Raw genomic sequence first — 27,077 nt, forward strand, 5'->3', positions numbered from 1 at the left:
ATAAGTGCTTAATTGAGCAATTGATTAATTGTTCATAATTGTTAGAATTCGTGCTCCAATTATGATGTTATGTTTGAATGTATGAAGTTTTTTGATAATGGAATTGTTGTTAGAGAAATTTCATGTTCAAAGTATGAGAAAGTGGTTTATGTTGAAATATGCTCAAATTGTTGAATTGTGTTATGTTGTTGTTGAATTGTGATAAGATTCATGTTCAATTGATGTTGTTGTTGCTAAGTGATGTTGTTATCGATAATTCATGGCTTGGGTGTGCATGATTCATGAATTGTTGATGAGAAATGAGATGTTGTTAGTAGTTTGATAAAATTTGGTGAATTGGTTCAAATGTCATTTGTTTTCAAGTTTGTTGTGTCTTTGTGAATCAATTTAGTTATATTGACCTGTAAACAACCTCTGGAAACACAATTGGGCATTGAGAGATCAAAATTGAGGATTTTTTGGTGAAAAGGGGTTGAAACTCGTAACATTTTCTGCAGAACTATGAATGTTCGCTTAAGCGAACCAGTAAGCGAACCTTCATAGTGCTTTCTGGGTACAGGTCGCTTAAGCGACCTGCAAGCGAACAGGTAAGCGAACCTTACTGGTAGTTACTGGAACTCGTTCGCTTAAGCGAACCATGTGGTCGCTTAAGCGAACTGAGGAGCGACCAGTCAGCGACCAGTAAGCGTACCTTTCAGGTGGCTACTGTAACTTGTTCGCTTAAGCGATCCAAGTGGTCGCTTAAGCGAACATGTCCAGTTTCAGCCACTTTAATTATTCGTTCCAGGTCTTAAGGGGCCAATCCGAGCTTTGTAAAATGATTCTTTCAACATGTTTAACTACTGTTTGAACCCCTAAACCTACTGGAACATGCTTAGCTTACCTAAACTTGAAATTTTCCGTTTTGGGTTATAACTTGCAAATTTTGGGAAATTCGGATTTTGTCGAAACAAACTTTTGCAAACTAATTGAGCTTACAAGTTGAGTCTACAACTCATATAGACCTAGGTAAGGCTTGTAAGGTTGGCCAAACATCTTAATCATGTCAAAAGTGGTATTTCGGGTGGGAATGTGAAAAATTGTGAAATTGGGTTTCTCATACGAACTTAAGCTATTCTTTGGACTAATGTCTAATAGTCCGTAATTGGCTTAAGCTCATGACTACATAATTGATTAAGATTGTCTGAGAGCTATCAACTTGTCTATGCTGCTTTGTCTTGAAAATTATCAATGTTGGCCGTTTGCCACTTGATACGGTATTTATCGGAAATGTTCCTTTGAGTCAATCGACTTATGATTTATCGTGACTGTTCTTATATGACTAAGTGAAGTTGTATGAATGAATGATTATATGTCGGATATGATGTTTATCATGTGATGTTGTATGCTCTCTTACTTAAAAGGTGAGAAATGCTTGAAATGGTAAAACTATATGAGGTAGTTTATGTTGAATGATATTGTTGATTATTAATGATCATGTTGATGAAGTGATGATGAATCTTATTTGAATTATGACTTGATCGTGCATGGACGTGATTTCTTGATAATGCAATTGTTGTGGAGATGATCAATATATTTGGAAGTTGTCCTCTATATTGTGGTGAAAATTTGTGGAGTGATGTCGCATTATCGAGTCTTTGCTACATGTTCATGCATCATAGTCGTGTTGAGATTTTATATGATGTTTTTGTTGCATCATTGGGGTTAGGCCTTGCAGAGATCATTTAGTGATCTAGTTTGTGGGCTTTGACCCTGCAGAGATCCATTAGTGATCTAGATTGTGGGCTTCGGCCTTGCAGAGACCTTGGTGGTCTAGATATAGGTGACGACCTTGAAGTGAAATGGTACCACATGCATATATGCGTCGAACTAGGTGCACATCATGACATGAGTCTTATTGGTGAAATGTGATTGATGATTGTGCATGAATAAATGTGATTGATGATTGTTCATGACACTTGTGATTGGTGATTACTTAATGTAAGATATTGGGATTATGGTATGAGTATATATATATATATATATGGATATTCTTATTTGATTAAGTACATGATAATTGAATTGAATTATTCATGTTTAACTGTTATGTCGATTATGATGATGTAATACTTACCCCTAGTGGTTTTGACCGCCTACCTGTCTGTATGGATGGGTAGACGCTGTGCAGGATTAGTTGCTCTGGTGAGTCCTTTGTTGCTTGGTGGATATCGGGAGCTATCTCCGGTATCAATGTTTGTAGAGTCTAGGATGGCTCTGATCTAGGCGTCTGTTTATGTCGGTCTAGATTATATGTTGGATTTATTCATGTTGGAGATTTACCCATTGTTGGGATTTGGAGATTCATCTATGTTGATGTATTATTTGATTCATGACATGTATGCTTCGAAGTATTATGGTTTATATCCGCTGCGACTGTTGAGATTTTTATGCATGCATGTTGAATTTGAATTTTGTTTGATGACGTATCATCTATTTCTTGAATAAATGTATTATTCGCATGTTTTATTGCTTTAATAGAAATAGGGTGTTACATTTACCAAAGTCAACGCATTCTCTAAGTTATTCATGCCACTTTTATCATCCTAGTTTTTGTATTTTTTTTATGTTCAAGGAAAAGATGTTGTCGAATATCAAATAAGAGTAAGAGAAAGATGAATCTATTATGTATTGATGGTAACAACACCGAAGTTTAAAGAAAACGTTGAAATTGAAAGTGATTATAAAACTTGATTGAACCTTAAAAAAAAATTAAAACTTCATTGAAAAAAAGGAGATATATACTTCTGCCACACTTTCTTTATCTCTAAGTTGGCGGTTATCAAATATGCGAAGAGGAATAATTTGTCGATGTGACCGTGTGTTATTCGTTGTGTGTTGTTGTACTAGGAAAATCTGTTAACTTCCTTCTTTGTTGTGCTTAGTTAAGAGATAAATGAAAACTGTGAAAATCTATATTTCAGCGCAGGAGTTAGTTTTCAATGTGACCATGTATTCGAAACTTTGAATGGAATGTAGGGTAAAATAGAAAATTCTCATAAAAAAGAAGGATAAAATAAGAAAGCAAATAGGTCATACCAAAAGAAGGTATTGCCTTTATATACGTTATAGATTATACATTATAAATTATTATAGATAAAAAGTATGGTTAATTGTTCATTTTGTCCCTATAATGTATGTGAAGTTTAAAAAATGTCCATATTTTTATCCTTCAACAACCTAATCACTTCTTTCAAAAAAAAAAAAAAACCCTAATCACACATGAGACGTTGATGTGATAGATAGTCTTGTCACGTGAATTTTTTATGACATGACAATTCCATTTTTTTTAGTATGTGTTAAATCTCGTGAGCAAATGACACTCTTTCTCACACACTTTTCCTTTTTTTTTTCTTCAACTAAATCAAATTTTGGAGATTGCTCGTAAGATTGGTATGGTTACATTAAATAGTGTCACAACTATTAAGAAGCAATTTTATGGAGCGGGATATGCTTGTAAAAAAATATTTTTTCTTATTTGTTATGAAGTATTTTCACGAGATTGGTGTGAGTGTGTGACAATGCTCAATGGTGTCACAACTAACGAGAATAAGTTTTTGTGGTAGCTATGCTGATTATGGTCGGTGTGATACGTTAAATGGTGTTACAACTATCGAGAAACAAGTTTATATGGTAGGTGCATTGAAAAAAATAAATGTTGTATCGTCTATTATCTTGATTATGGTTGGTATTATTACACTAAATAGCGTTACAACTATTGAGTAAAGAGTTTACATGGTAAAGGCATTGGCAAAATGTGTGTGGCCTCATCTACTTCCTCCGTTTCAAAATATAAACAAAATTCACTTTTTAAGTTCATTCATTTAATGATGTATGTGGTTCATAATATGGACCACATACATCATTAAATGAATGAACCTAAAAAGTGAATTTTGCTTATATTTTGAAACGGATGGAGTATTATCTTAATTGTTCGCGAGGGTGGGGTTTAGCATGGGAAAGTGAACTTGTTTCCCACCATGGGAAAATATTTTTTGACCATTAGATCAATTGAAGAATATAATCTAATAGTAGACTATCAACACTAGATTTTTTCACACTATCTCTCACCATCATTCTCTCTCTTCCATCCCTACTCACCCACCACAAGCAAAAGAGCATCAAACCCACCATTGTCCTTCCCCATTCCCGTTGAGGCCAATGTGGATCTTTCTTCTTCCATTGTCCATTAACTGACATTGTTTATTTTTAATTAATCCATATTTTTGTTCATTGTAGATTTTGCTCATAGATCCAAAACAAAACAAAAAAATCATGTTCATATATCCAAAACAAACAAACAACAAAAAAAGAAAAATAAATTGAAAGGCTTTTACATTTAGTCATGGTGGAAAATCGGAAGATGGGGTTAAGTGGACAATTTTGTTATCACAGTATACTCTCATCCCTATTGTTCCTTTTGTCTTGATATTCCTCTTCATTATTTTCGAAAAGAACATATGTATTCATGTAGAAGAAAATGAAAAAAAAACAAACCAAATTCCCAACGTGTATTGTTGTTTGTGTGAGTTGCAGCAATTCAAGTATGGAACAAGTAAAGATGACAAGCAACATGTGTGTTGTTCTTTTTTATTTTGAGGAATCGATGGTTTCATGGTGGTGCTCATGGAGGTTGAAAACAATGTTTTAAATGTTTTTTAATTTTTTTTTCAGCAAAGGTTGAAGACAATGTTAAAATAAAATACAATGTGGAGAGACCACAATAAAATCTATACTCCTCTTTAATCAAATGGTTGAAAAATATTTTCCCATTGTGGGAAACAAGTTTCCTTTTCCATGCTAAACCTCACCGTTCGCAAGATTGACATAATAACATTAATAATGTCAAGTTTATCTAGAAGTAATTCCATGCAATTGATGCACTTGCAAGAAAATCGTCATCACCAACAAAGATTAAAAATAATTTTGAAAAGTTCAAAACAACATAGCTTATTTTCACTATTTGTAAGAAAAAGTAAAACTATCTTATATAAAATACTCATTTTATTTAATTATGTTATAAGACTGATGATCAATGAAAAGTTAAGTAGGATATGAAAAAGTTTGAGAAACTCAAGTTGTAGTGAGTTTATTGAATAACGATTGTCGTTCATATCATATTACTCATGCTCTCACCTTTTTAAAAGTATTTTGAATTAAAATAGATTGAGATGCATTTGAACTTTCTCATGTGTTTTGGGAGGCTAATCAAATTGCTGATAGTTTGGCAAAATTGGTCTTTCTATCGATAACTCTACTCGTATTTTTTATTATGTTCCCGATTTTATGTTAAATTTTGTTGTTGCTGATAATTTAGCGGTTAGTTTCCCGCGTGCATTATAGTTTTTCTCGGGGATGTTAGCCCCTTTGTATATATAAAAAAAGATAATTATAATTGAGATTGAGATCTGAAGAGTATCACAAAAACATTAGAAAATCAAAATGAGAAATGAATCAAAATAAGAAACTTGAAATTGCAATTATGACACAACTTTAAATTATTCAAAGACTTTGAACCAAGTCATCATACATAAAAACTCATAAATTCAAAGTCAAAGAATCAAAAATTGAATCTCTTATGTCATTTAATTTAACCATAAGTGTAAAAAAGCTTAAACAAAAAAGTCACATTTTTCTTCTTTCTTCTTCAAAGTCCATAAAATCAACTACCCAAGCACACCAACACTCTTTTCACTTTCTCTCTCTAAAATCGATTCTCAAACATATCGCTTATCTACACAACTTTCAAACTAAACAAACAAAAAAAGCTGAAAAACACGATTCAAGTTCAATGTCACGTTTGCTAGTAGCATTAACATGCTGCTAGTGTTAAAAAGCTTAATAATCGATTATTTGAACCAAACATGGTCTTCAAAGGAAGATTCTTCTCTTCCAAAAAATCTGATACTTCTAGTCCTGATGCTTCTTCAAACAGTCCTCGATCTATTTCTTCGAATTCTCCTTCTAGATCTGATAAGAAAAAACCTAAATCGAACATTGTTCAAACCCTAAACGCCGCCGGAACCTCCACCAGCGGCGGCGGAGGAAGTGGCGGTTCCGATAAATTCACCTCTGCTTCTAGCCGGAAGACGAAGAAAGATGTTGTTAAGGGAAAAGAGAGTGAGATTTCGATTCGGTCTGGATCAAAGAAATCGGCTCCGGCGACGGTGAAGGAGTTACCTGAGTTACCGTTACCGTCGTCGTCGACGTCAGCAGCGTCTGTTTCGCCGATTTTAGCGTCGTCGTTAGGGTTGAATAGGATAAAGACGAGATCGGGACCGTTACCGCAGGAGAGTTTTTTCGGTTTTCGAGGTGAAAAAGGAGGAGCTACGGCGGTGTTAGGTGCGAGTAATCTTTCAAGGTCTGGGAAGAAGAAGGAGGTCGGGAATCAGAGTAGAGTAGGGTTTCGAGAAGGTTTGGGAGTTGATAATGGGAGTAATTCGGATACGGGGAGTGGGGGGAGTGGTGTGACGTCGATGGATCAGAGTCCGGTTGTGTTGCCCCGGTCACGGTTGCAGAATGGCGAATCATCTTCCGGAGCAGGTATCATCAGTGCGAATTTGTTTCTCAATTTGTATTACTTTTGAATTTAACTGGTATATTCTGTCGGTGTATAATTATCTTACACATTCGTTAATTGACGTGATAACACAATTGAATGCATGTTTATGTTTTTGAATAATGAATGATGATGGTAGTGACATAGTGTAGTGATGATGATGATAATGATGATGATCATGGATATATATATATTTATGAGTTGAATGGATATGCACTGACAGTGTGATATAGTTTTACACTGTCATCCGTTAAGAAACCATCAATCTGCTATTTCATACAACTATTTTCAAACTATCTTTGTGATTTGGCGGAATATGTCTTTGTGATTTGGCGGAATACAAGATGCTCACCGGATGTCTGCGTAATAAAACTATTTACTAATTTACACAACATTGCATTTTCTATTTTTTCTACACTTAATAATTTATGGGGCATTAGTTTATAAACTAAATATGGAAGTTCTTTCTTGGAAATAGTGTATTTAATATCTGAAAGGTTTAAAATTTTATCTTTCCTATACAAAAGTTATCTTTTACTTCCATTTTTAGCTTCTTAACTTACCCATAGATTAAGTAGATTTCATTGTTTCTAGTTGGTTTTTTTAATCAGGTAAGTCCATCTTGATCTATGTTTAGTAAGTTTAGTAAGTTTTTTTAATTGAGAGGATTATTAGTATTAACTTTGTTTTGGTGAGGTATGACTTATTAATTTGTTTTTATAATGGGATTTATAGGGAATAGGATGGGTATTATTCTGATTTGTAGTGAGTGAAGTGTGGGAATATCTTTATTGGATTAAGAAATGTAATCAATTGGATTGAATTATAAATTCACCTGTAGAAAGAGTTATGGTTCAATACTTGATAAGGGAAGGAACAAGAGTGCATGACAACAATGGTGACGAGGATATGTGGCTCCCACCCTGCTTTGACGGCCACTACCCCAATTATTAGAAATCCATCGAAGCCTCCTTCGCTTAGAGGAAGTACAGGAATTTGCAAGGCAAATAGAAACAATTATGCCTATGTTAACAGGTTTGATAACTCGGTTCCCTGTGCTAAGTTTCCTACTTGACCTGGCTGAGTTGAGGCCTTCCAAGCATTCAAGGTCAAGGTTTGACGGGGTTGGTACTGTTAATAATGCTAACGCAAAAAATCTTTTTGGATAGATTTTTCGTTTAGAATGGGGATGGATTTCTGGGTTGAGGATGGATTTTATTTTCTGGCCGATAGAGAAAGCGTCTCACGTCATCAAACATATGCCACATCACAAGTGCCAAATAGAGGTCTATTAGCCTCACTAGAGTTTTTGTGTTAGAGGTTGACTTTAGGGACCAAAAGTGATGGTCTATGACTTTACAACAAGGAGGGAATCTGTATTTTTTTTTTCAAAGCCTAAAATCAGAAAACCCTATATTTGCAGAGACCAGAAGTGTATTTAAACCTATATTATTCCTTTTGAAAAATCATATTTAGAAGGGACCATATTAGTACTACTCCATTGAATCATTTAATGAACTAATTGCACTTTTTGTGAAGTTGTGTTAATACACACTAACTGAAAAAACTAAATTTGAATAAACTGAAAACACCGAAACAACATAAGTCTTTTTACAGAAGACGTGGTTAGGCTGCAATAACTAGGCCAGGTTTGACTTAATCAAATGACTGAGCCACTAATTTTAGCACCAGTCAGGTTGGAAAAACAAAATCTGGTCAGGGATAAAAAAGAAATCATATGTAAAAAGCAGCCAGTTTTTTGGATTCAATCAAAATAAAACTGGCTAGTTTCCTGGCTTTTAATTGGTTCCCTCATGTTTGACTGGAAAGCAATTAGAACTAGCCATCAGAATTCAGACCCGATAGAAAGAAACACTCTTAAGTCCAAAAACTACAAGGAGGCTAGAATTTGCTTTGCAAATAATTTCCTGATAGCTGTTTCATCACTTTTATTAAATAGGACGAGTCAAGTAGATGCTGTTCAGAATTTAACACATAGGTGAAATAACCAGCCTCCGATCAAGATAAATAAATTTACAGGTAACGATAGTAGTTGAGGGAAAATACAGAGCTATAGCCTTCACCAAAAAACAACTCAAAAAGGGTAACTTGTTACCGTGAATCTCCTGTCATGGCGGGGGTTGAAGGAAGAAATACACAACTAAAATATTACTCATATTTTTTTGGTAGTTATACCTAAATATTTTTTTGTTACTGAAATATTACTTTGTGGCATAATTTGGTAATTAATCCCAATTTCAGTATTAAACCATCTTTGAACATATGGCTTCTGGATTTACTGTTGCATGCATCATACTGGTGAAACAGGGTCGTGACAACTGGTCACTTCTTTTGCAGAGAAATTAGTTGGCAGTGGAGCTGATACACCCGTTTCTTGTTTTCTGCACCTCTATCTCACAAGCTCATCTATTGTTTGTTTTTGGGGTTAGCAGAATGTTTGTGTTGGTGATGTAAAGTAATTGTAACTGTAAAATTCACTTGGTCGCCTTGTTGTCAAGTGTTAATATTTGGGTATGTTTGAGTGGTAGGTTTTGGGCTGATGGCATTATTTGGCCAATTTTATGTACTGCCAATCAGAAAGTTTGTATCATTGTGTGATCTGTTTCCATGTCAATTTATACTAAGTGTCTGCCAAAACTATGCTGTTTTAATTCCAAAATGTTTACTTTTTTACTCATCATGTTACTTTAAACAGGAGAGCAGGCATCATCTCAGACTCAGACCGGAGGCCTAAGAAGTGAAGATGTTTGCACTCCAGAGGTACTGCTGGGTGTGGAGTTTGTAATATCTTCTGTTATTGCTTTGATTAAACTAAATTTGACTGAATTAGATGTTGTACTCTGTTTATTAATTTATTATGGCAAAAAATTGGTTGTTCCCTTTCCAGAACACATATGACTTTGAAAATCCGAAAGAATCTGAATCTCCTCGTTTTCAAGCTATATTACGTGTCACAAGTGCCCCTGGAAAGAGGTTTCCTGGTGATATCAAGAGTTTTTCCCATGAGTTAAATTCTAAAGGTGTCCGGCCCTTTCCATTTTGGAAGCCTCGGAGGTTAAATAATAACCTTGAGGTACGTTGCTTTCCATTTTACTGTGGAGTTAATTACTGGTGTTGTGTAGGAAACATTACTTTAAAATTGCTGTACTTGTTTTTGTGCAGGAGATCTTGGTCGTTATTAGGGCCAAATTTGATAAAGAAAAGGAAGAGGTGAACTCAGAGCTGGCAATTTTTGCAGCAGACCTGGTTGGAGTTCTTGAAAAAAATGCAGATAATCATCCAGAATGGCAAGAGACAATTGAGGACTTGCTAATTTTGGCCAGGCGCTGTGCTATGACCACATCTGGGGAGTTTTGGCTTCAGTGTGAAAGCATTGTTCAGGAATTGGATGATAGGCGTCAAGAGCTACCGCCAGGGACCTTAAAGCAGCTTCACACTCGAATGCTTTTCATTCTCACACGGTGTACTAGATTGTTGCAATTTCACAAGGAAAGTGCTTTGGCTGAGGATGAACACGTTTTCAATCTTCGTCAATCCAGAGTCTTGCATTCTACTGGAAAATGTATTCCTCCTAGTGTGGGAAAGGATTCTAAAAGTTATAGTGCTGCAAAGATCTCAAAGGCTATATCAAAAAAAGCTTATAGCCAAGAGCAGAGTACCTTGGTTTGGAAGAAAGGTGTTGTGAAACCAGAAATTCAGTTGCCTCCTGCTGATGATGACACTTTAAAAAGCTTCGAGTCTCCTGGCAGGAATCGAATGGCTTCATGGAAAAAATTCCCATCTCCATCGGAAAGAAGCCCAAATGAATCTGCTCAGTTGAAGGACCAAAGTTATGGGACAGTTGAACCTTCAAAGACACCAGATAAGAGATTAACTTCTGATGTAGATCTCTCTGCTGCTAAGCATTCTGAGCTTCTCGCTGTCAAAGATTCCCATGACCATGCTTCCAAGCACCAGCATAAACCTTCCTGGGGATACTGGGACAAGCAGCTTCCTAACGAGGATAGCTCAATCATCTGTCGAATATGTGAAGAGGATGTACCTACTTTACATGTTGAAGATCATTCGAGGATTTGTGCAGTTGCTGACAGATGTGATCAAAAGGGTCTGAGTGTCAATGAGCGTCTTGTAAGAATTTCTGAAACACTTGAAAAGATGATGGAATCATCTACTCAGAAGGATTCCCAGCAAATGGTTGGAAGTCCCGATGTTGCAAAAGTTTCGAATTCAAGCATGACCGAAGAATCTGACGTTGTTTCCCCTAAACTTAGTGATTGGTCACGCAGAGGCTCAGAGGATATGCTAGACTGTTTCCCTGAAACTGATAATTCTGCTTTTATGGATGACCTAAAGGGATTGCCACTTATATCATGTAGAACTCGTTTTGGTCCAAAGTCTGACCACGGTATGACAACATCATCTGCTGGGAGCATGACTCCTAGGTCTCCTATAATGACACCAAGGACTAGTCAGATTGACTTGCTCTTGGCAGGGAAGGGTGCTTATTCTGAACATGATGATCTGCCCCAGGCACGCTCTTTTTTCAACCTCTTTCATAAAAGACTCTTATTTCTAATTTGTTGTCATACACTCCCTCCAGTCTTGAATATAACCAAAAATATGCTAATTTATTTTGGACTAAAAAATAAGCAAATATAACTTACTTTTACTATTTTATGATGATGTTTATTGTAAAATACCCTTCAATAAATATTAGTTTCAGTTTTCAGTGACTCCCTTATTCTCATGGAACAAGTTTCCATGAAGAGCACTTTTGAGAATGCACTTAATTTTTTTGAGATCAAGAAAATTAATAATACTTAACTAACTTTCTTATTAATTGTGGGGTTTCTTATTTTTGTTTATAATCAAGACCGGAGTAGTTCTAATTATGTCATTGTTGACATTGTCCATTAAATTCAGCATTTTCTATCAAATGGTCTTCCCCATGTGCTCAACATTTTGTATGATGATGGTGATTAATGCTCCAGTTAACTGTCCCTAAACCAGCCTATTATATTCCTTGGGTTATTGTAGATGAATGAACTTGCTGATATAGCACGATGTGCATCCAATGCTAGTCTGGAAGATGATCGCACAGCAGCGTATTTATTATCTTGTCTTGACGACTTGAGGGTTGTCGTAGAGCGAAGGAAGTTTGATGCACTTACCGTGGAAACCTTTGGAACACGCATCGAGAAGCTGATTCGGTTAGTACCTCTCTTAAATATTGATGCTTCTCTATAATAAGGAAGGCAAACGTTGAACTTCAGCGAGTGAATTCTTAATGATTAAATTTTGGTGTAAATTCTAGTTTAAGACACTTCCGATGCAGATTAATCGTGTTTTAAAACCGTTTCAAATCATATACCATAATGATACTACTCCATATTTTCACTTACTATCTGTCCTGTGTCTTCTCTGGCATTACTGGTCAGACTTTCCGCATGTTCACCTGAAATATTTTCTTAAATGTCATGTACTTGTGATAGGCAACAACCCCCAATGAAATGGGTCTACGTTAGGAGAGATAAGAGTCTCATAGGAGTGCAATCTCTAAGTGTCTGAGTAATAGTGACAGCTAACTAACAAATGATAGTTGGCTAGAAGACTCTGAGGTAGCTATAAGCAGAGTAGGAGCGATCTTGGGAATTGTATCATTCTTGGTGTGGGAAAGTCATGTCATGTCCTCTTAAAAAAAGTCTATGTATACTCTCAATTCTTGAGAGCAGTCTCAGTTTTTTCATTCTTCCGGACCTTTTTCTATCTAACTGGCTGAATGGGAAAAGGCTGAGTGAAGCATAGTTTCAAGCGTTATAAATTGAAGACACAAAGTGTCCATGTGAAAAAACTAAAAGAGCATTAAATGAACCACAAAGTGTAAGACACCTTTAGATGGAGGAGGTTGGAAACATACTGTATATGGAGAGAGGAAGCCAAACGACAACTTAGATTGAAGATGCTTTGTTTAAAACTTGGTGTTTTTAGACCTGCAACTGCAACAATATCCATTGTTAGTATTGTTGCAGGTTACATCTCCACTTAGGAGATAAGGGCTGTTACATTCCTGTATTTCTTTTTTTAAGGGGTGCAGATGTTTTCTTTATTTCTTCTGTTTTTTTTTTTTTTTAATGATCGTTTCAGCTGTTGTTAGTATGCTAGTTGCACTTGCCTGTCAGTTCCTTTTGTACTCAACTTAGTTATATTTATTTTTTCTTTTACTTACCAGAAAATATTAGTTATGCATTAGACTTCTGTCCCTCATTACATCAGAAGTCGTTAAATTTGGGGTGAACACTGTATCCCTTGGCTCTCACTCGTCCTGCCATTACCACGATTCAACATAAACTTTACAAGCTGTCCTTTGCATTGATGATTATTCTTAATGTGTTGTAATTTGATTTTGAAGGGAGAAGTATTTGCAGCTTACTGAGATGGTGGATGTCGAAAAGGTAGATGTAGATAGCCCTGTAATGGATGATGATGTCATCTTGGAAGATGATGTGGTTCACAGCTTGAGAACAAGCCCAATTCATTCTTCCAAGGATCGTACTTCTATTGATGACTTTGAGATTATAAAACCTATCAGTCGTGGGGCATTTGGAAGGGTTTTCTTGGCTAAGAAGAGGACAACCGGTGATCTTTTTGCTATAAAGGTAATTATGTTTTTTGTTTTTTACTTACTAGTTACTGTTTAAGCTCCACATTTCCTTTATTGTTTTGACGTCATTGGTTGTAAATTGTTTTGCATCTTCAATAAATCTGAACACCCATTAGTGCACACATTTCATCTCCGGCATTTCTCCTTTTGTGGCTTATTCATGTAGCTTTTAGAAGCGTTGTTTAATAATATTCGATATTGTGTTGAATTTTGTGCATGGAGTTTTATTGAAGTTTATATTATATATGTCACTGAATATTATATCTTTCATAAAATACTGCACGTTGTGTCTGACCAATCCATATGTTTTTTCTTCATTATTTTGCTAATTTTCCTTTCCTTTCTCTGAAAATTATTCTGCATTGATTTTTTCTTGTGTTGTATTGTTTATTACTTTATCATATTTACATCTTTCAATTGTACTTTTGCATCCAAGGTAATTTTATATCTATACCTTTTTAAGACTTAGCTTTGTTGGGATAACTTGTGTGTAAATTTGTTTCTATTTCTTGTTTTATGTTTTCAATCCATTGTTTATTGTCATATTTAACTGTTTTGTGACAGGTTCTTAAGAAGGCAGATATGATCCGTAAGAATGCTGTAGAAAGCATATTAGCGGAACGTGATATCTTAATTACAGTGCGCAATCCTTTTGTGGTGAGTGGACCAAACTTGTTAGTTATTCTATTCTATGCTGCTTTGAGAAATGCTACCCTTGTTCTAACATTTGTTTTAATTTTATTAGGTTCGATTTTTCTATTCTTTTACATGTCGTGAGAACTTATATCTTGTCATGGAGTATCTGAATGGTGGAGACTTGTATTCTTTACTAAGGAATTTAGGATGTCTAGATGAGGAAGTGGCCCGTGTCTATATTGCTGAAGTGGTAATTATGGATCTTCTCTCCTCTTGTATGTAAATATGAAAAATGATCTTTTATTACATTGTATTATAATACCAACTTTCATCCAACTGTAGGTACTTGCATTAGAGTACTTGCATTCTCTGCGTGTGGTTCATCGTGACTTGAAGCCTGACAATTTATTGATTGCACATGATGGTCACATCAAGGTAATTGCTGACTGGTTTGCTTTCACAATGTTACCTTTTGAGTTTCAACTTTCTTGTGCCCTGTGGCTCCCTTGAACATATTTTATACTTTGTACTTTATGCTCGCTCAGCTAGTCAAGTAGATTGTTTCTTCTTGTATCTACTTTTGCAGTTAACAGACTTTGGGCTTTCAAAAGTTGGTCTCATCAACAGCACGGATGATTTGTCTGGTCCAGCTGTGAGTGGGACATCCCTACTTGAGGAGGATGAATCTCATACATATACATCTGAGGATCAAAGGGAACGGAGGAAGAAGCGTTCCGCTGTTGGCACACCTGATTACTTAGCTCCTGAGATACTTTTAGGAACTGGACATGGTTCGTATAGTCCCATTTATATGTTTAAGGTGGTTCATTTTCTGTTTTCTTTTTCATCGCTTAAATGAAGGTTAAATTTGTCTATTACAGATTTTTTTTAGAAATGAAGTTGTTCTTAAATAAACTCTTAATGATGCTAAACAACAATATGGAATGATTATTAGAGTGAACTAATGAAATTAAAAGATCCTTTTTGTTATTATAGTAGCCTGCTGATTTAGTGGTTTTACATTATATACTTGAAAATGTTCTCATGTATTCTTGTGTATTTTATTGCTAACATAACACCTGCAAAATATTTGTTCAAATTTTGCAGCATATACTGCGGATTGGTGGTCTGTTGGGGTCATTTTATTTGAGTTGCTTGTTGGTATTCCACCCTTCAACGCAGAGCATCCTCAGGTTTAACTTTGCTTCTTAGTGTGATGAATGTTTATATTTTTATTCTTTTGGTAGTTTCTTGAATTCTCACCACAGATTATGTAATTTTGTGTTTGTAGACTATATTTGATAATATTCTTAATCGTAAGATACCTTGGCCTGAAGTTCCCGACGAAATGAGTCTTGAAGCACATGATCTTATTGATCGGTAATGAACATACTATGTTTTTATTTGTTCATCACTGTACTTGTCATATGTATTACGAAATTATTTGTTTTAAACTACCTATTTTTTGTAATTGGTTCTTGTATTTGTTTCGATATGCTTTTGAGTATTTTTGCTGTTTGTTAGTGCAGATATGGCCTTTGTTGACATACTAATCTTGGTTCCATATCTTGTTATATTCGGGAACGCCTTTGACATACTAACTAGTATTATTAACTTACCAACCAGTTAGCAACCTTGTTTAGTACCTGATATGTTAAATTTTCAGATTATTGACAGAAGATCCTAATCAAAGACTAGGAGCCAGAGGGGCATCAGAGGTGATCTAAATAATTCCTGATGCTTGTTTTCCATGATATTTTTTCCTTTTTCAAATGTCAGACTGATAGGTGCATAATAATCCAGGTGAAACAACATGTTTTCTTCAAGGATATAAACTGGGACACACTTTCCCGGCAGAAGGTATGTAAAGGGCATGTTTGGGTAGGATAATCAAATGGTTATTGTTGTCAAGTAATTATGTTTCAATGGTACTCATTGTGTTTGGAGATTACATAATAATCATTTCTGCGGTGATAGAATTGATTTTCAAAAAAAGATTGAAACTTTTTTGCTTTTAAAACGAGTAGAATTCATTCTAGTTGCGGGATCCACAAAACTCCTAACATGTATAATTCAGAAGTGTTTCTACTTTATTACCCAAAGTCAAATCTTCTAAACTGATTTTGGAAATATAATTTCTAACCACAAATATTTTCTTTTATTTCAATTGTATAAAAATCAGTAATTTTACAATCAATTCTTTCTGAATCTGTTCTACCAAAATCTAAACCAATGCAACCTATGTCAATCACTTGATTTTGCAGGCTGCATTTGTTCCTGCTTCTGAGAGTGCTCTAGACACCAGTTACTTCACTAGTCGCTACTCATGGAATACTTCTGATGGTGGCCTTGTATATCCGCCAAGTGATTTTGAAGATTCTAGTGATGCCGATAGCTTAAGTGGAAGCAGCAGTTGCCTGAGCAATCGCCAGGATGAAATGGTAGTGCATTTATTGACAGTGCTAGATGTAAAATGTGAACTGTTAAATATCAATTTTAAGTATTTTGAGCTGACTTCCTATTGCGAACATGTCATCTACCAGGAGGGTGATGAATGTGGGGGTCTTGCTGAGTTTGATTCTAGTTCTTCAGTCAATTACTCTTTTAGTAATTTCTCCTTTAAGGTAATTCTCAAACATGAACTATATACTTATAAATATAAATAATTAGAATAACTTTCATTACTGTTGCATGGTCCATGTTTTGTTTTCTTATCACTTAGTTTTTTGACCTGTTTTGCATGTAAATATTTGGTTTGATAGTTTTTCCACGTTTACTTTTTTGGCCTTGTGCTATTTTTTTTGGATCCGTAACTAACATTTCTGATTTTGTGCTTAATGTTTCCGTCTGGTTTTCAGAATCTCTCCCAGCTTGCATCAATCAATTATGATCTCACCAAGGGATGGAAAGATGATCCCTCAACAAATTCTAGTGCATAGCTGTTTCATCTTCTGTCAAAGTTCAGAATTTGGTTTTCAACCTATGATTCAAGCAATTTGGGAGGGCATAACAATCATTTTAGTTTGTATAACTTGTACATGTACGTTACTACAAAACATGTTATTTCACTGTGCATTTTATAGTTTGTAGGTTTAAATATTCAAATGGTCTCTCCAAATATCAAGAGTTTTTGGTTTCAGTACCTGTAATTTTTATGTTTTCAGTCCTTAAAAATATATCATTTTTTTTTTTTGCTTTTTGTCCTTAATATTTTGTTTTAGTCATTGCAAAATTTATTCATATTGAAATTGGTCCCATGTAAAATATTTGATTTTAATCCCTCGAAATAAAGACTAAAATGTATATTACCGAGATCAATTTCGATATGAATATATTTGGCAATTCTGCAATGACAAACAAAATGCCAAGGACCAAAAGCAAAAAGTTGAATATTTGCAACGATCGAAAACAAAATATTTTTACAGGGACTAAACAAAAAATGGTATATTTGTGGGGACTAAAAGTATATTTAAACCTATGATTTAGCACATATAAGTCATTCATGCGTTCTTGCTGATCTTAATCTGTATTGCTGGATTTTGCAGACATGTAGAGACTCGAAGTGGTTCAGGATGTACTCTTTGCATATATTAGGTTACAGGACAATAGAGGGTGGCTTTTAATCTGTCGGTTAATTGTGTATCAGTTGAGGACTGTGTAAATTGTAAAATGCATGTAACATTATATTATCTCACATTGTTCTGTAGTGTACTTCCCCTAATATGGTACCAATGAGAATATATCCCATTTTGTTCAGGCCACTGTAATATCATTTATCCATATAGATATAAAATTGAGGTGTGTATGAGTATCCCCTTCGAGCATTCTGGGGACTACCTTGAGTTGATGATGACATGTAAACTCAGATTTTTTTTTTTTATTAAAGCTTAATGTGACGATGACATGTTAACTCATAATTTTATGTTTCACTGCAATTTTGGTTCTCTATTCTATCACTTTTATTAAAATAGTTCTTTGTTAAAGTTAAACTTTTTGGTTTCTTGATTATTACATTTGTTGCAACCATAAATACATTTTGCTTTACTTCATCTCTTATTTACTCATTAAGGGTTAAGTGTATTTATGTTGGACGGTTTAGTGTATGCCAAGGATTGCATTCTTACATGCAATTGGAGATGGTAATTCTTTCAGTCTTCGTGTGTAAAATATCAATTTCCCTTTTACATGAGATACCATTTTCATTTACCTAAATCTTTCACCTTTAGTAAATTTAAGGGTTAATAAGCCTTTACCCCTGTAATATAGGTCATTTTTTATTTTGCCCCTGTAAAATTCTTTTTTTAGATTCGGTCCTTGTAATTTTTTTGTTGTTTTGGAAAATCCCTTTAGGCTAGTTGATTGTGCATTTTTGCTGAGGTGGCATGTTGCGTCACCTTTTTCGGATGACGTGGCGTGCTGATTGTATAATTATTTTTATTTTTTATGGGGTACACATGGCATTTATGATTTTTTTTTTTTTTAAAATATATAAAATTTCTTAAATTCTGGAAAAATGAAAAATAATGAAATAATTATGGAAAAATTAATAAAAATGAAAAAAAATCTGATAAAATGAAAAAATCTAGAAAATTTAATAAAAAAAATCTGGAAAAATAAAAAAAAAAAGAAATAAATTAATATATACCGAATTTTTTTTTTAAAAAAATCTGAATTAAATTAAAATTAGAAAAAAATCGAAAATATATTATTATATAATTATTTTGATTTTGAAAATTAATTTCTAGAATTTTATTTTATTCGAAAATATAATCTAGATGAATAACAGGATACAATGGATATTTATTGACACCGATATATAAGTCATGTTATATTGTTGAATAACAAGCCCTTAATTCTATTCTTCATGATCTAATGTTATGTTTTTTTAATTATGAAAATACTTCTCAATATTTTGATTTTTTGTATAAAAAAAAAAAAAAACTTTTTAATTTTGAAAGAAAAATCTGAACTTTCATTTTTAATTCTTTTTTTATTTTGAAATATATTAATTTTTTAATTTTTCCAGATTTTATTTTATTAAATTTTCTAGATTTTTTTATTTTACCAAATTTTTAAAAATTTTCCAGATTTTTTTTTAACTAAATTTTCTAGATATTTTCATTATTTTTCATTTTACCAGATTTTTTTTCATTTTTCCATAATTTTTTTTATTTTTATTTTTATTTTTTCAGAATTTATTTTATTTTTTCGTTTTTTTAATTTTTTTAAGAAATTTTTAAATTTAAAAAAAATAAATCATAAATGCCATGTGTATCCATTAAAAAATAAAAAAAATATACAGTCAGCGTGCAACGTCATCCGAAAAAGGTGACACAACGTGCTACATCAGCAAAAATACACAGTCAGCTGCCGCCCTAAGGGGTATTCTAAAACAAATTTTTTTTTAGAAGGACCGAATTCAATTTTTTTTTTACAGAGGGCAAAACCAATAGTGACTTATATTATAGGGGGTAAATGTCTATTAACCCTAAATTTAATACAAAAATTAAATTTTAAATCGTTGTACCTTTACTCTGAAATAATTCATAAGTTGACATCTTGAGTAAATATTGAATTATTGGGAAATCTGCGTAGTGCCAAATACTATAATCAAATTGTCATGAAGGAAGTGATAACAGTCCAATGCTTGTAATTATGCTATGTAACTTTCACTAATTTTCAAAAACAATTGAATAAAATAAGACAACAATGACCAAAGAGGCAAAAGCATCCTATGTAGCAAAATGGTGGGATGGCAATCTTTGTTTCTCGTTTTCGACTTTATTTAAAGGGTCGTGCTAACAAGTGTCTTAAAGATATTTATAAAAGATATTAATAAAAAACTAATTAGTTTTATGTAAAAATAGTTGCTTTTTAACGTTTCAATGTGTTTTTAATAAGTGTTCTTAATATACTCGTTAACAATTGTGTTATAGCAACTCAAGAACAAAACACAAGTATCAAAGAGTGGGTCAACAATCATTCATACATACCAACAAATATGACAATGCACTACAATGAGGAAACAAATAGGACCACTATATCAGAAATGCTTCCTTCAAATTGCAGTTCCACTCCATTACGTGTACCCCATTTTGGTCCCACCATAAAGTTACAATTTTGATAGTTCGTTTGTATTTACTTGAGAGAAATGATATGGTATGAAATTTGAATTTCGAAATCTAGCTTTATGATATGGTTTGTATTTGCTTAGTATATTATATGCGCAGTCACATAACCAAAATTAGCTTATGGGGACTGAATATGTGTCTCTGACTTGGGTGCTGTCTTAAATTCTTGTAAGCTCATTAGTTCTTTTAGAAATTATAATGTTGGTTTGTTAGGTGATTACCAAATAGTGCAGTATACTCTTTAGTAAGGACAACAAAATTATTTGCTAATTCTCATGATTTTTTAAGAAACGAAATGATAAAATCATTAGAACTCATATAAGTGGAGGAACGGAGGTTGAAACCTCGATCACAACATCTAACTTAATAATTTCGACGTTTTTGTAAGTTGAACCCATATTTAAACTTCAGTCAGATGTCTGACCTAACATTGCTTATGATTTTTTACCATACGTCTGTTTGTGTTTACCCTCCACTTATATCTGAGTTTTCAATGATTATTTGTCGTTTCGTCTATTAAAAAAAATACTAAAGAGTCGCTAAACTATTCTCCGATCCATCTATTTTAATTTGCATTTGGTTTGCTCCTGATTTTGCATTTGGTTCGACGCATTTCACTTCAATTGCATTTATTTGGCAACCAACCATGCTCAAAGTGATAGGAGGACTAACAAAATATATAGGAGAATAGTTCAAAATTTGTTTAGTAGATTTATCCTGGACTAAATTAGTATATGTTTGGTTTTATTTCTAAAGGGATCAAAATTGATTTTAGAGGGATATAATTAACTCTTACATGTCTGGCTGCTGTCGAGGAGAATTTATTTTGCTTCTGTAATTGATTCTAATTGAAACAAGAAATTGAAGTCTTTGATTTTAGAATTGATTTTGACACTCAAATTTATTGTCAACTCACTTTTACATAAATATATCCAAATGTAAATCATATTACCTCCAACTCATTTTAAGTCAGAATCAATTTAACATACGATTAATTCACTCAATATCAATTTTTGTCAACGCACAACTAAACATATTACTAGAGAGAGTATTGGTTTGTGGACCAAATTGAATGTTCATAAAAAAAAAAAGAATAGAATCACATGCTCCAACTATAAAAGCTACAATGAAAACATATCAAACTTTTTACACATGGTCACAAGACAACTGTTTGACTTTAACATTTTGCACATCATATAGTAACTTTTTGGCAATTTATCTAAATAGGCACCAAACATGGGTCCATTTATTTCAATGTTTTCTATTTTCATTTTCATTTGAACCAATTAATCTTAAGGATCAAAATTCTCTGAAAAATTACTTAAATTTTGCCAGGATCTCATTAAGGAATTTTAACAAGTGATATTGATATATTTCTACAACTAGGGGTCAACATTTACATCTTTTTCAACATGACAAGTCAAAGAAGTGCTAATCAAAGTTGGTTCAAAGGTATAAATCATCCATATTTGCCAATTTATGGGGTTCACAAGACTCAACAATTAAAGATGTGATGCATGTCAACTATGAAGCAGTACAACCAAACATGACAGCAACTATATCATCTCAACTTTCAACAGAGAAAAAAGCTTCACCAAAAGCAAAAGTTATTGCTAAAGCAATAAGAATAATTACATCAACCAGAATCTACAGCCAATAAATAATGGAACAGATATGAACCCCCCCATAGATAAATGGTTGAGAAGAAAAAGAGGGAAACTAGTAGGAAAAGCTGAAATCTGGTGCAACAAATATGTAGGTCCATAAACTACTTTAAAAAAAATTATGTAAGTCCCTAAACTAAAATTATTTGTAATTGGGTCCACTAGTTTGTTAGTAATTTGTAATTAAGTCCCTGAACTATTTTTTTTTAATTAGGTTCCTGAACTTTAACAAGTTCATGGACCTAATTGCAAATTATTTAAAAGTTTAGGAGAGCCTTAATTATAAATTATTTAAAAATTAATGAACTCAATTAAAAAAAAATTAGTTCAGGGAGCTATTTAGATATTTTTGACAAATACAAGGACTCAATTACAAATTTTTAGTTTAGGGATCTATTTAAAAATTCCCATATAGTTCATAGACCTACAGAATAATTAAACCCTAAAAAAAGTTACAACATAAGCACACATGATTCAGGAAAAAAGAAAGATAAGGGGCTTTTGACAAAGCCAAGAACATCCTAGTAAATTAAGAAGTAAGATAGAGCCAAACTCATCATCATCTAGAAGAGATATCATCTATGTCACTGATAACATCAGGCTGTTGAATTTGGTCTTGACTACCCTCTTTCGAGCTAGACCTATGCAACTCTTCTATGTGCTGTCTCACTTGCGACATTGAAGGGCGGTTATCGGGGTATGGAGCAGCACAATCTACAGCAAGTTGCAACAACTGAACCATTTCCTCTTCAACATTTTGATACCTAAGAAGTTCAAGATCAAAGACCTCAGAAGTCCACTCTTCTTTAACAACTGATTGCACCCATCTCGGAAGGTCCACACCTTCGTCGTTCAAGAGGGCGTGAGTTGGAGCCTTTCCAGTCAAAAGTTCCAAGAGCAATACACCAAAGCTGTATACATCTGCCTTTTGAGAAACTTTCCGAGGATCGGTTACCTCGGGAGCGCGGTAGCCGGCAACCCTATTGGGTGTGGATGAAGGACCAACAAGATGTGCAAGACCGAAATCAGATACTCTTGCATCATAGGACTTGGTTAGTAAGATGTTAGATGACTTTATGTTTCCATGAGAAACATTAGGACCTTGTGAATGTAGGTATTCAATGCCGCGAGCAGCTCCAAGTGCAATGCCTGATCTCATTTCCCAAGTCAATGGTGTCCTACCCCCTCCTTTGTTTCCTGTAATGAAAATCAAATATTGAACTTTAATTCTACCATTGTTCATCTCAATGAATGATATTACGTTAGGCTATCACATTTTTAACATAGCTATAAACTATGAAGCACCAACACAGATACGAACATGAAACCGACACTTATATTAATTTGAGATAATTGTATAGTTGAATGTAACCACATGTATCTGTGTCATATTTGTGTCAGACACCATACACACCTTCAATGGAATATAAAAGATGATGCCAAATCACAAACCTAACAAAGTAACAAACCCAAATGGAAATGTAATGCAAGACAAATTATAATTCCTAAAGGATTACTATACTCTTTTCTCTCTTCATTTATCAGATGCAATATAATTAATTAATCAAAGTAAGATATTAACAAGCAAAAAAGGAAGCAAAGTAAACAAAACTCTCACCATGCAAAAGTGCAGATAAACTTCCCATATGCAAATAATCATGAACAAGAAGCTTCTCATCTCTACTATAATAATAAGCCCTAAGAGGTGCCAAATTCTCATGAACCATTGTTCCAACTTTCTCAATCTTCTCCTTAAACTCCCTCTCAGAAATTGTCACATCCCTTAACCTCTTCACAGCTACAGCCACAGGACCAGCCTCCAAAACTGCCTTATAAGATGTCCCAAATGTCCCTTTCCCTAATACCTCAGCAGAAGCCCTTAACAAATCCTCCAAATCAAACACCCTACCCCAATTCTTAAAAAAAACCAATTTTTTCTCACCACCACCGATCACAACACCTTCATTACCTCTCTCACCATTCACCGGCGCCGCAACCGCCATAGCCGCGGCCGACGAATATCCATTTCCATTACCATTACCAACATTCTCACCATGAATCCCTTCATCAATAAGCTGATTATGTTTCAAAGTTCTTGCAACTTCATCAATTTTTTCACCATTTCTATTCCTACATAAAACAATCAAAGCAAAAACCACAATCAAAAGAATCACAACTGACCCAATAACAATTCCAGCTATAGCACCACCAGATAATTTCCCTTTCTTCTTGTTCCTTACAAACCCATTATTTTCATCAACTACACTTGAATTTCTACCCCCATTACCACTATTTGCACCCCCATTTCCACTATTTGTACCTCCTTCCTTAGGACAAGGGTTAAGTGGTTTCCCACATAACAAATTACCCAAAAACGAATCTTTTCCAAAAGTTTGCAACTTTTCAGGAACAGAACCGTTTAGCATGTTGTTTGAAACATTGAACTGAGCGAGTTGAACCGGGTTTAACTCAAACTCGCTTAACGAACCGGTGAACCGGTTGTTTTGAAGATACAATGTTTTCAACCGGGTTAAGTTACCAAACCCCACCGGAATTTCACCGGAGAAATTGTTGGAAGCTAAATTTAGACGAACAAGTCCGGTGAGGTTGAAAAAAGTCGCCGGAAGTTCACCGGAGAGAAGATTCTGTTGAAGGTAGAGGTTTTTGAGGGAGGTGCAAGCAGCAAGGTCGGAGGGGAGAGGACCGGAGAGGGAGTTGAAACGGAGGCTGAGAGTGTGGAGGTTAGGAAGTTCGGAGAAAACGCCGGTGGGGAGGTTACCGGAAAGTGCGACGGCGGGGAGGTGAAGCTCGACAACGTGAGTGTGGTTTTGGTTACAATGGACGCCGGCCCAGTTGCAAGGAGAGGCGGAAGTAGTGTTCCAGAGTAGGGTTCGGCCAGTTACGGCAGCGCGTAGGGTTAATAAAGCGGCGCGTTCTGAAGTGAGGTCGGGTTTTACCGACGGAAGAAAAAGTGTCAGAAAAAAGAGAAAGAAAGAAAAATAAAACTTCATTTGTAATGTGTTTTTTTCTCTTTGTTTTTTTGAAGATGTTTTTTCACATGAATGAAGTTTGGTTTTTTGTGTTTTGGTTTTGAGAGATAAAAAGAAGGGAGAGAGCAGTTATGGTTTTAGGTTTGAATTTTTGTTTGGTAGTATGGGTTTGGACTTTGGGGTATACAAGACAAGAGAAGTGGAGTGAGAGAGTGGACATAACAAAAATAGAAAAAACTTATATCTAAATTTTGTCAATGAAAATTCATATAATAAAACTTGCCGTTGGTATAGTAGAATACTATTCTCTCAAATTATAGAGTACTATTATTATGTCACCCTCAATTAATTAAAAATGTAACATGATTAAATATATCAAAGATAAATTTAACATGATTAATTATGTCTATAAATTCTAATTTGATGGATAAAAATATCAAAATTATTAGATTAAACATTGTTTTTGAGGTTTGAGTCGCGACTCTTTCACTTATGTGTATGAATTTGCAATGACTATTGTCATTTTATTTATTTATTCAAAAAATTAAATAGATAGTCAATTTAGGCTCACCAACATGATCAATAATTACAAGCACGAATACTATATTATTCATTGTTACCCCCAAATATGGTTTATATGGATCTTGTATGAACGACACTTCATCACAAATATATGTGACACGTTAAGTTCATATATTTGATGTCAATTCTAAGATTAATGTTTTGATATTCAAATTTAAATAAATTACATATGTTTAATCTTATAAATTTAACATGCAATTTTGTCTCTAATGATCATACTTTGATGTGAGATCTATGCAATTTTGTCAACAAAAAAAAAAACATTATTTTCTATGAAAAAAATTACCTATTTAAAATAAAAAGTAGGGGACCTATTTTTATTTATTAACGATAACGTGTGTGTAGGTGGTTGTGGGTCACGAGAGACCGCCAACCATTTACTCTTCGGTTGTCGCACTTTTTGCAGCATGTGGTTCTTGGTTTTTCAATGCCTAGGCATCTCTTTTGTTGTTCCATTCATAGCTCAAGATCATTTTTATCGGTAAGGGCACCTTGGGGGGTTACCGCGTTCTTCACATTCCTTTTTTCAATAAATCTGGTTAGCTTGTGGAAAGAGCATAATAGCAGTTTTTCAATAGAAGATTATGGACTCGCGGAGCATAGCAGACAAAGTCAAAATGCTCTCTTTCCTTTGGTTGAAATCTAATATGTCCACTTTCGTTATTGGTTACCATGATTGATGGTGACACCCTTTAACTTGTATGAGTGTGGTTTTGTAATCTTCTTGTTATTATTTTGCTTTTTTGTTTCATCGTGGTGTTTTTTTACCACCGTTGACTTGACATAATTGTTTGGATGTTTCTCTTTTGCACGCCTTATACGAGATAAAACATCTTTGATATTTATAATATTCCATTTTAACTTTTAAAAAAAAAAAAAAAACAATGTTCTAAAGGTGTTAACATTTTCCTTAGTAGTCATACTCTCTAAAAATTTCATTCTTTTGACTCGTGACGTAAAAATTTCATGGATGTATCTTTATGGATATTTTGACTCAGTTTTGAGAACTGACCTATTTTCTCGTTTCTTTGTCTTCTTTGGTTTGTATGTGTTAGGACAACCATTCTCATTAAATGCTTATTTTTCTTGTTCCTAGAATTTAGATAGTGTGCCCACATGGTTTTTCTTTCCTCTTTATTGGCCGTATATTTTTATATTTTACTTAAATATTACTTCCACCATCTTACAATTAGTAACTTATTTGTACACCAATTTTGGCATGTTAATAAAAACTTATTTGTACACCAAAAACAACTTTTCTCTCAGCAACAAGTTGTCCCTTGTTATGAATATATCTATTAATGGATGTCCATCCTATACCCTTTCATATACTTGTAACTCCCATCATCCATTATCCTTCCATATGCTTGTAACTCCCACTAAAAAGTGGGTTCTAATGTGATCATTTATGTACATATATGTGTCCTATAAATAGGATCTACATTACAATGTGATGACACACTTGTGAACTAATACAATATACTCTCTTGTTCTTCCTTTATCTTTTTCTCTCTTTTTTTTTTTTTTTTTTTTTTTTTTTGTATTATAACGAATTTATTTTCATTTGAACATAATTGTTCGTTATTGTTTCAAATGGATTAAAACAAATTAATCATGTTTCAAAATATCCACTCTGAGTGTATTAAACAATCCCCGAAAGATTTCTTAAATAATGATTCATTTTGATCATTTGTGGTATATTTCCCGAAGAACTACAAGATCAGTGAAGGCTCTTGAAGAGCTGTAATATTGTTTCATGAATGAACAAAGTTACACATTGAGATTGAATTATATTAA

The 27,077-nt window shown here is 33.9% G+C and overlaps 2 protein-coding genes across 3 annotated transcripts; one reads left to right on the top strand and one right to left on the bottom strand.

Annotated features, from left to right (window-relative positions):
* The first annotated feature begins 5,667 nt into the window (after nt 1-5,667).
* LOC25497281 (probable serine/threonine protein kinase IREH1) lies at nt 5,668-17,789 on the top strand. 2 transcript variants are annotated; one of them, XM_013597199.3, is made up of 18 exons: nt 5,671-6,579; nt 9,312-9,376; nt 9,504-9,689; nt 9,779-11,146; nt 11,654-11,826; nt 13,026-13,272; nt 13,842-13,934; nt 14,023-14,163; nt 14,256-14,348; nt 14,500-14,704; nt 15,021-15,106; nt 15,205-15,293; nt 15,580-15,631; nt 15,717-15,773; nt 16,178-16,354; nt 16,457-16,537; nt 16,772-16,953; nt 17,459-17,789. In XM_013597199.3, exons 1-17 carry the CDS (start codon nt 5,901-5,903, stop codon nt 16,850-16,852), a joined length of 3,873 nt encoding a protein of 1,290 aa, XP_013452653.1. In that variant the 5' UTR covers nt 5,671-5,900; the 3' UTR covers nt 16,853-16,953; nt 17,459-17,789. The 2 variants fall into 2 exon arrangements, with proteins under 2 accessions (XP_024641998.1, XP_013452653.1); XM_024786230.2 differs by lacking the exon at nt 17,459-17,789 and having other exon boundaries at nt 5,668-6,579; nt 14,500-14,733; nt 16,772-16,942.
* A 3,802-nt stretch (nt 17,790-21,591) lies between these two features.
* On the bottom strand, nt 21,592-24,913 carry LOC25497283 (probable inactive receptor kinase At1g48480). Its single transcript, XM_013597201.3, has 2 exons — nt 23,327-24,913; nt 21,592-22,905 (listed from the first exon to the last, which is right to left on the bottom strand). The coding sequence occupies exons 1-2, from the start codon at nt 24,717-24,719 to the stop codon at nt 22,268-22,270; spliced, it is 2,031 nt and encodes a 676-aa protein (XP_013452655.1). The 5' UTR covers nt 24,720-24,913; the 3' UTR covers nt 21,592-22,267.
* Nucleotides 24,914-27,077: the final 2,164 nt, after the last annotated feature.

This window comes from Medicago truncatula, chromosome 6 (assembly GCF_003473485.1).
Source record: "Medicago truncatula cultivar Jemalong A17 chromosome 6, MtrunA17r5.0-ANR, whole genome shotgun sequence".
Taxonomy (NCBI): domain Eukaryota; kingdom Viridiplantae; phylum Streptophyta; class Magnoliopsida; order Fabales; family Fabaceae; genus Medicago; species Medicago truncatula.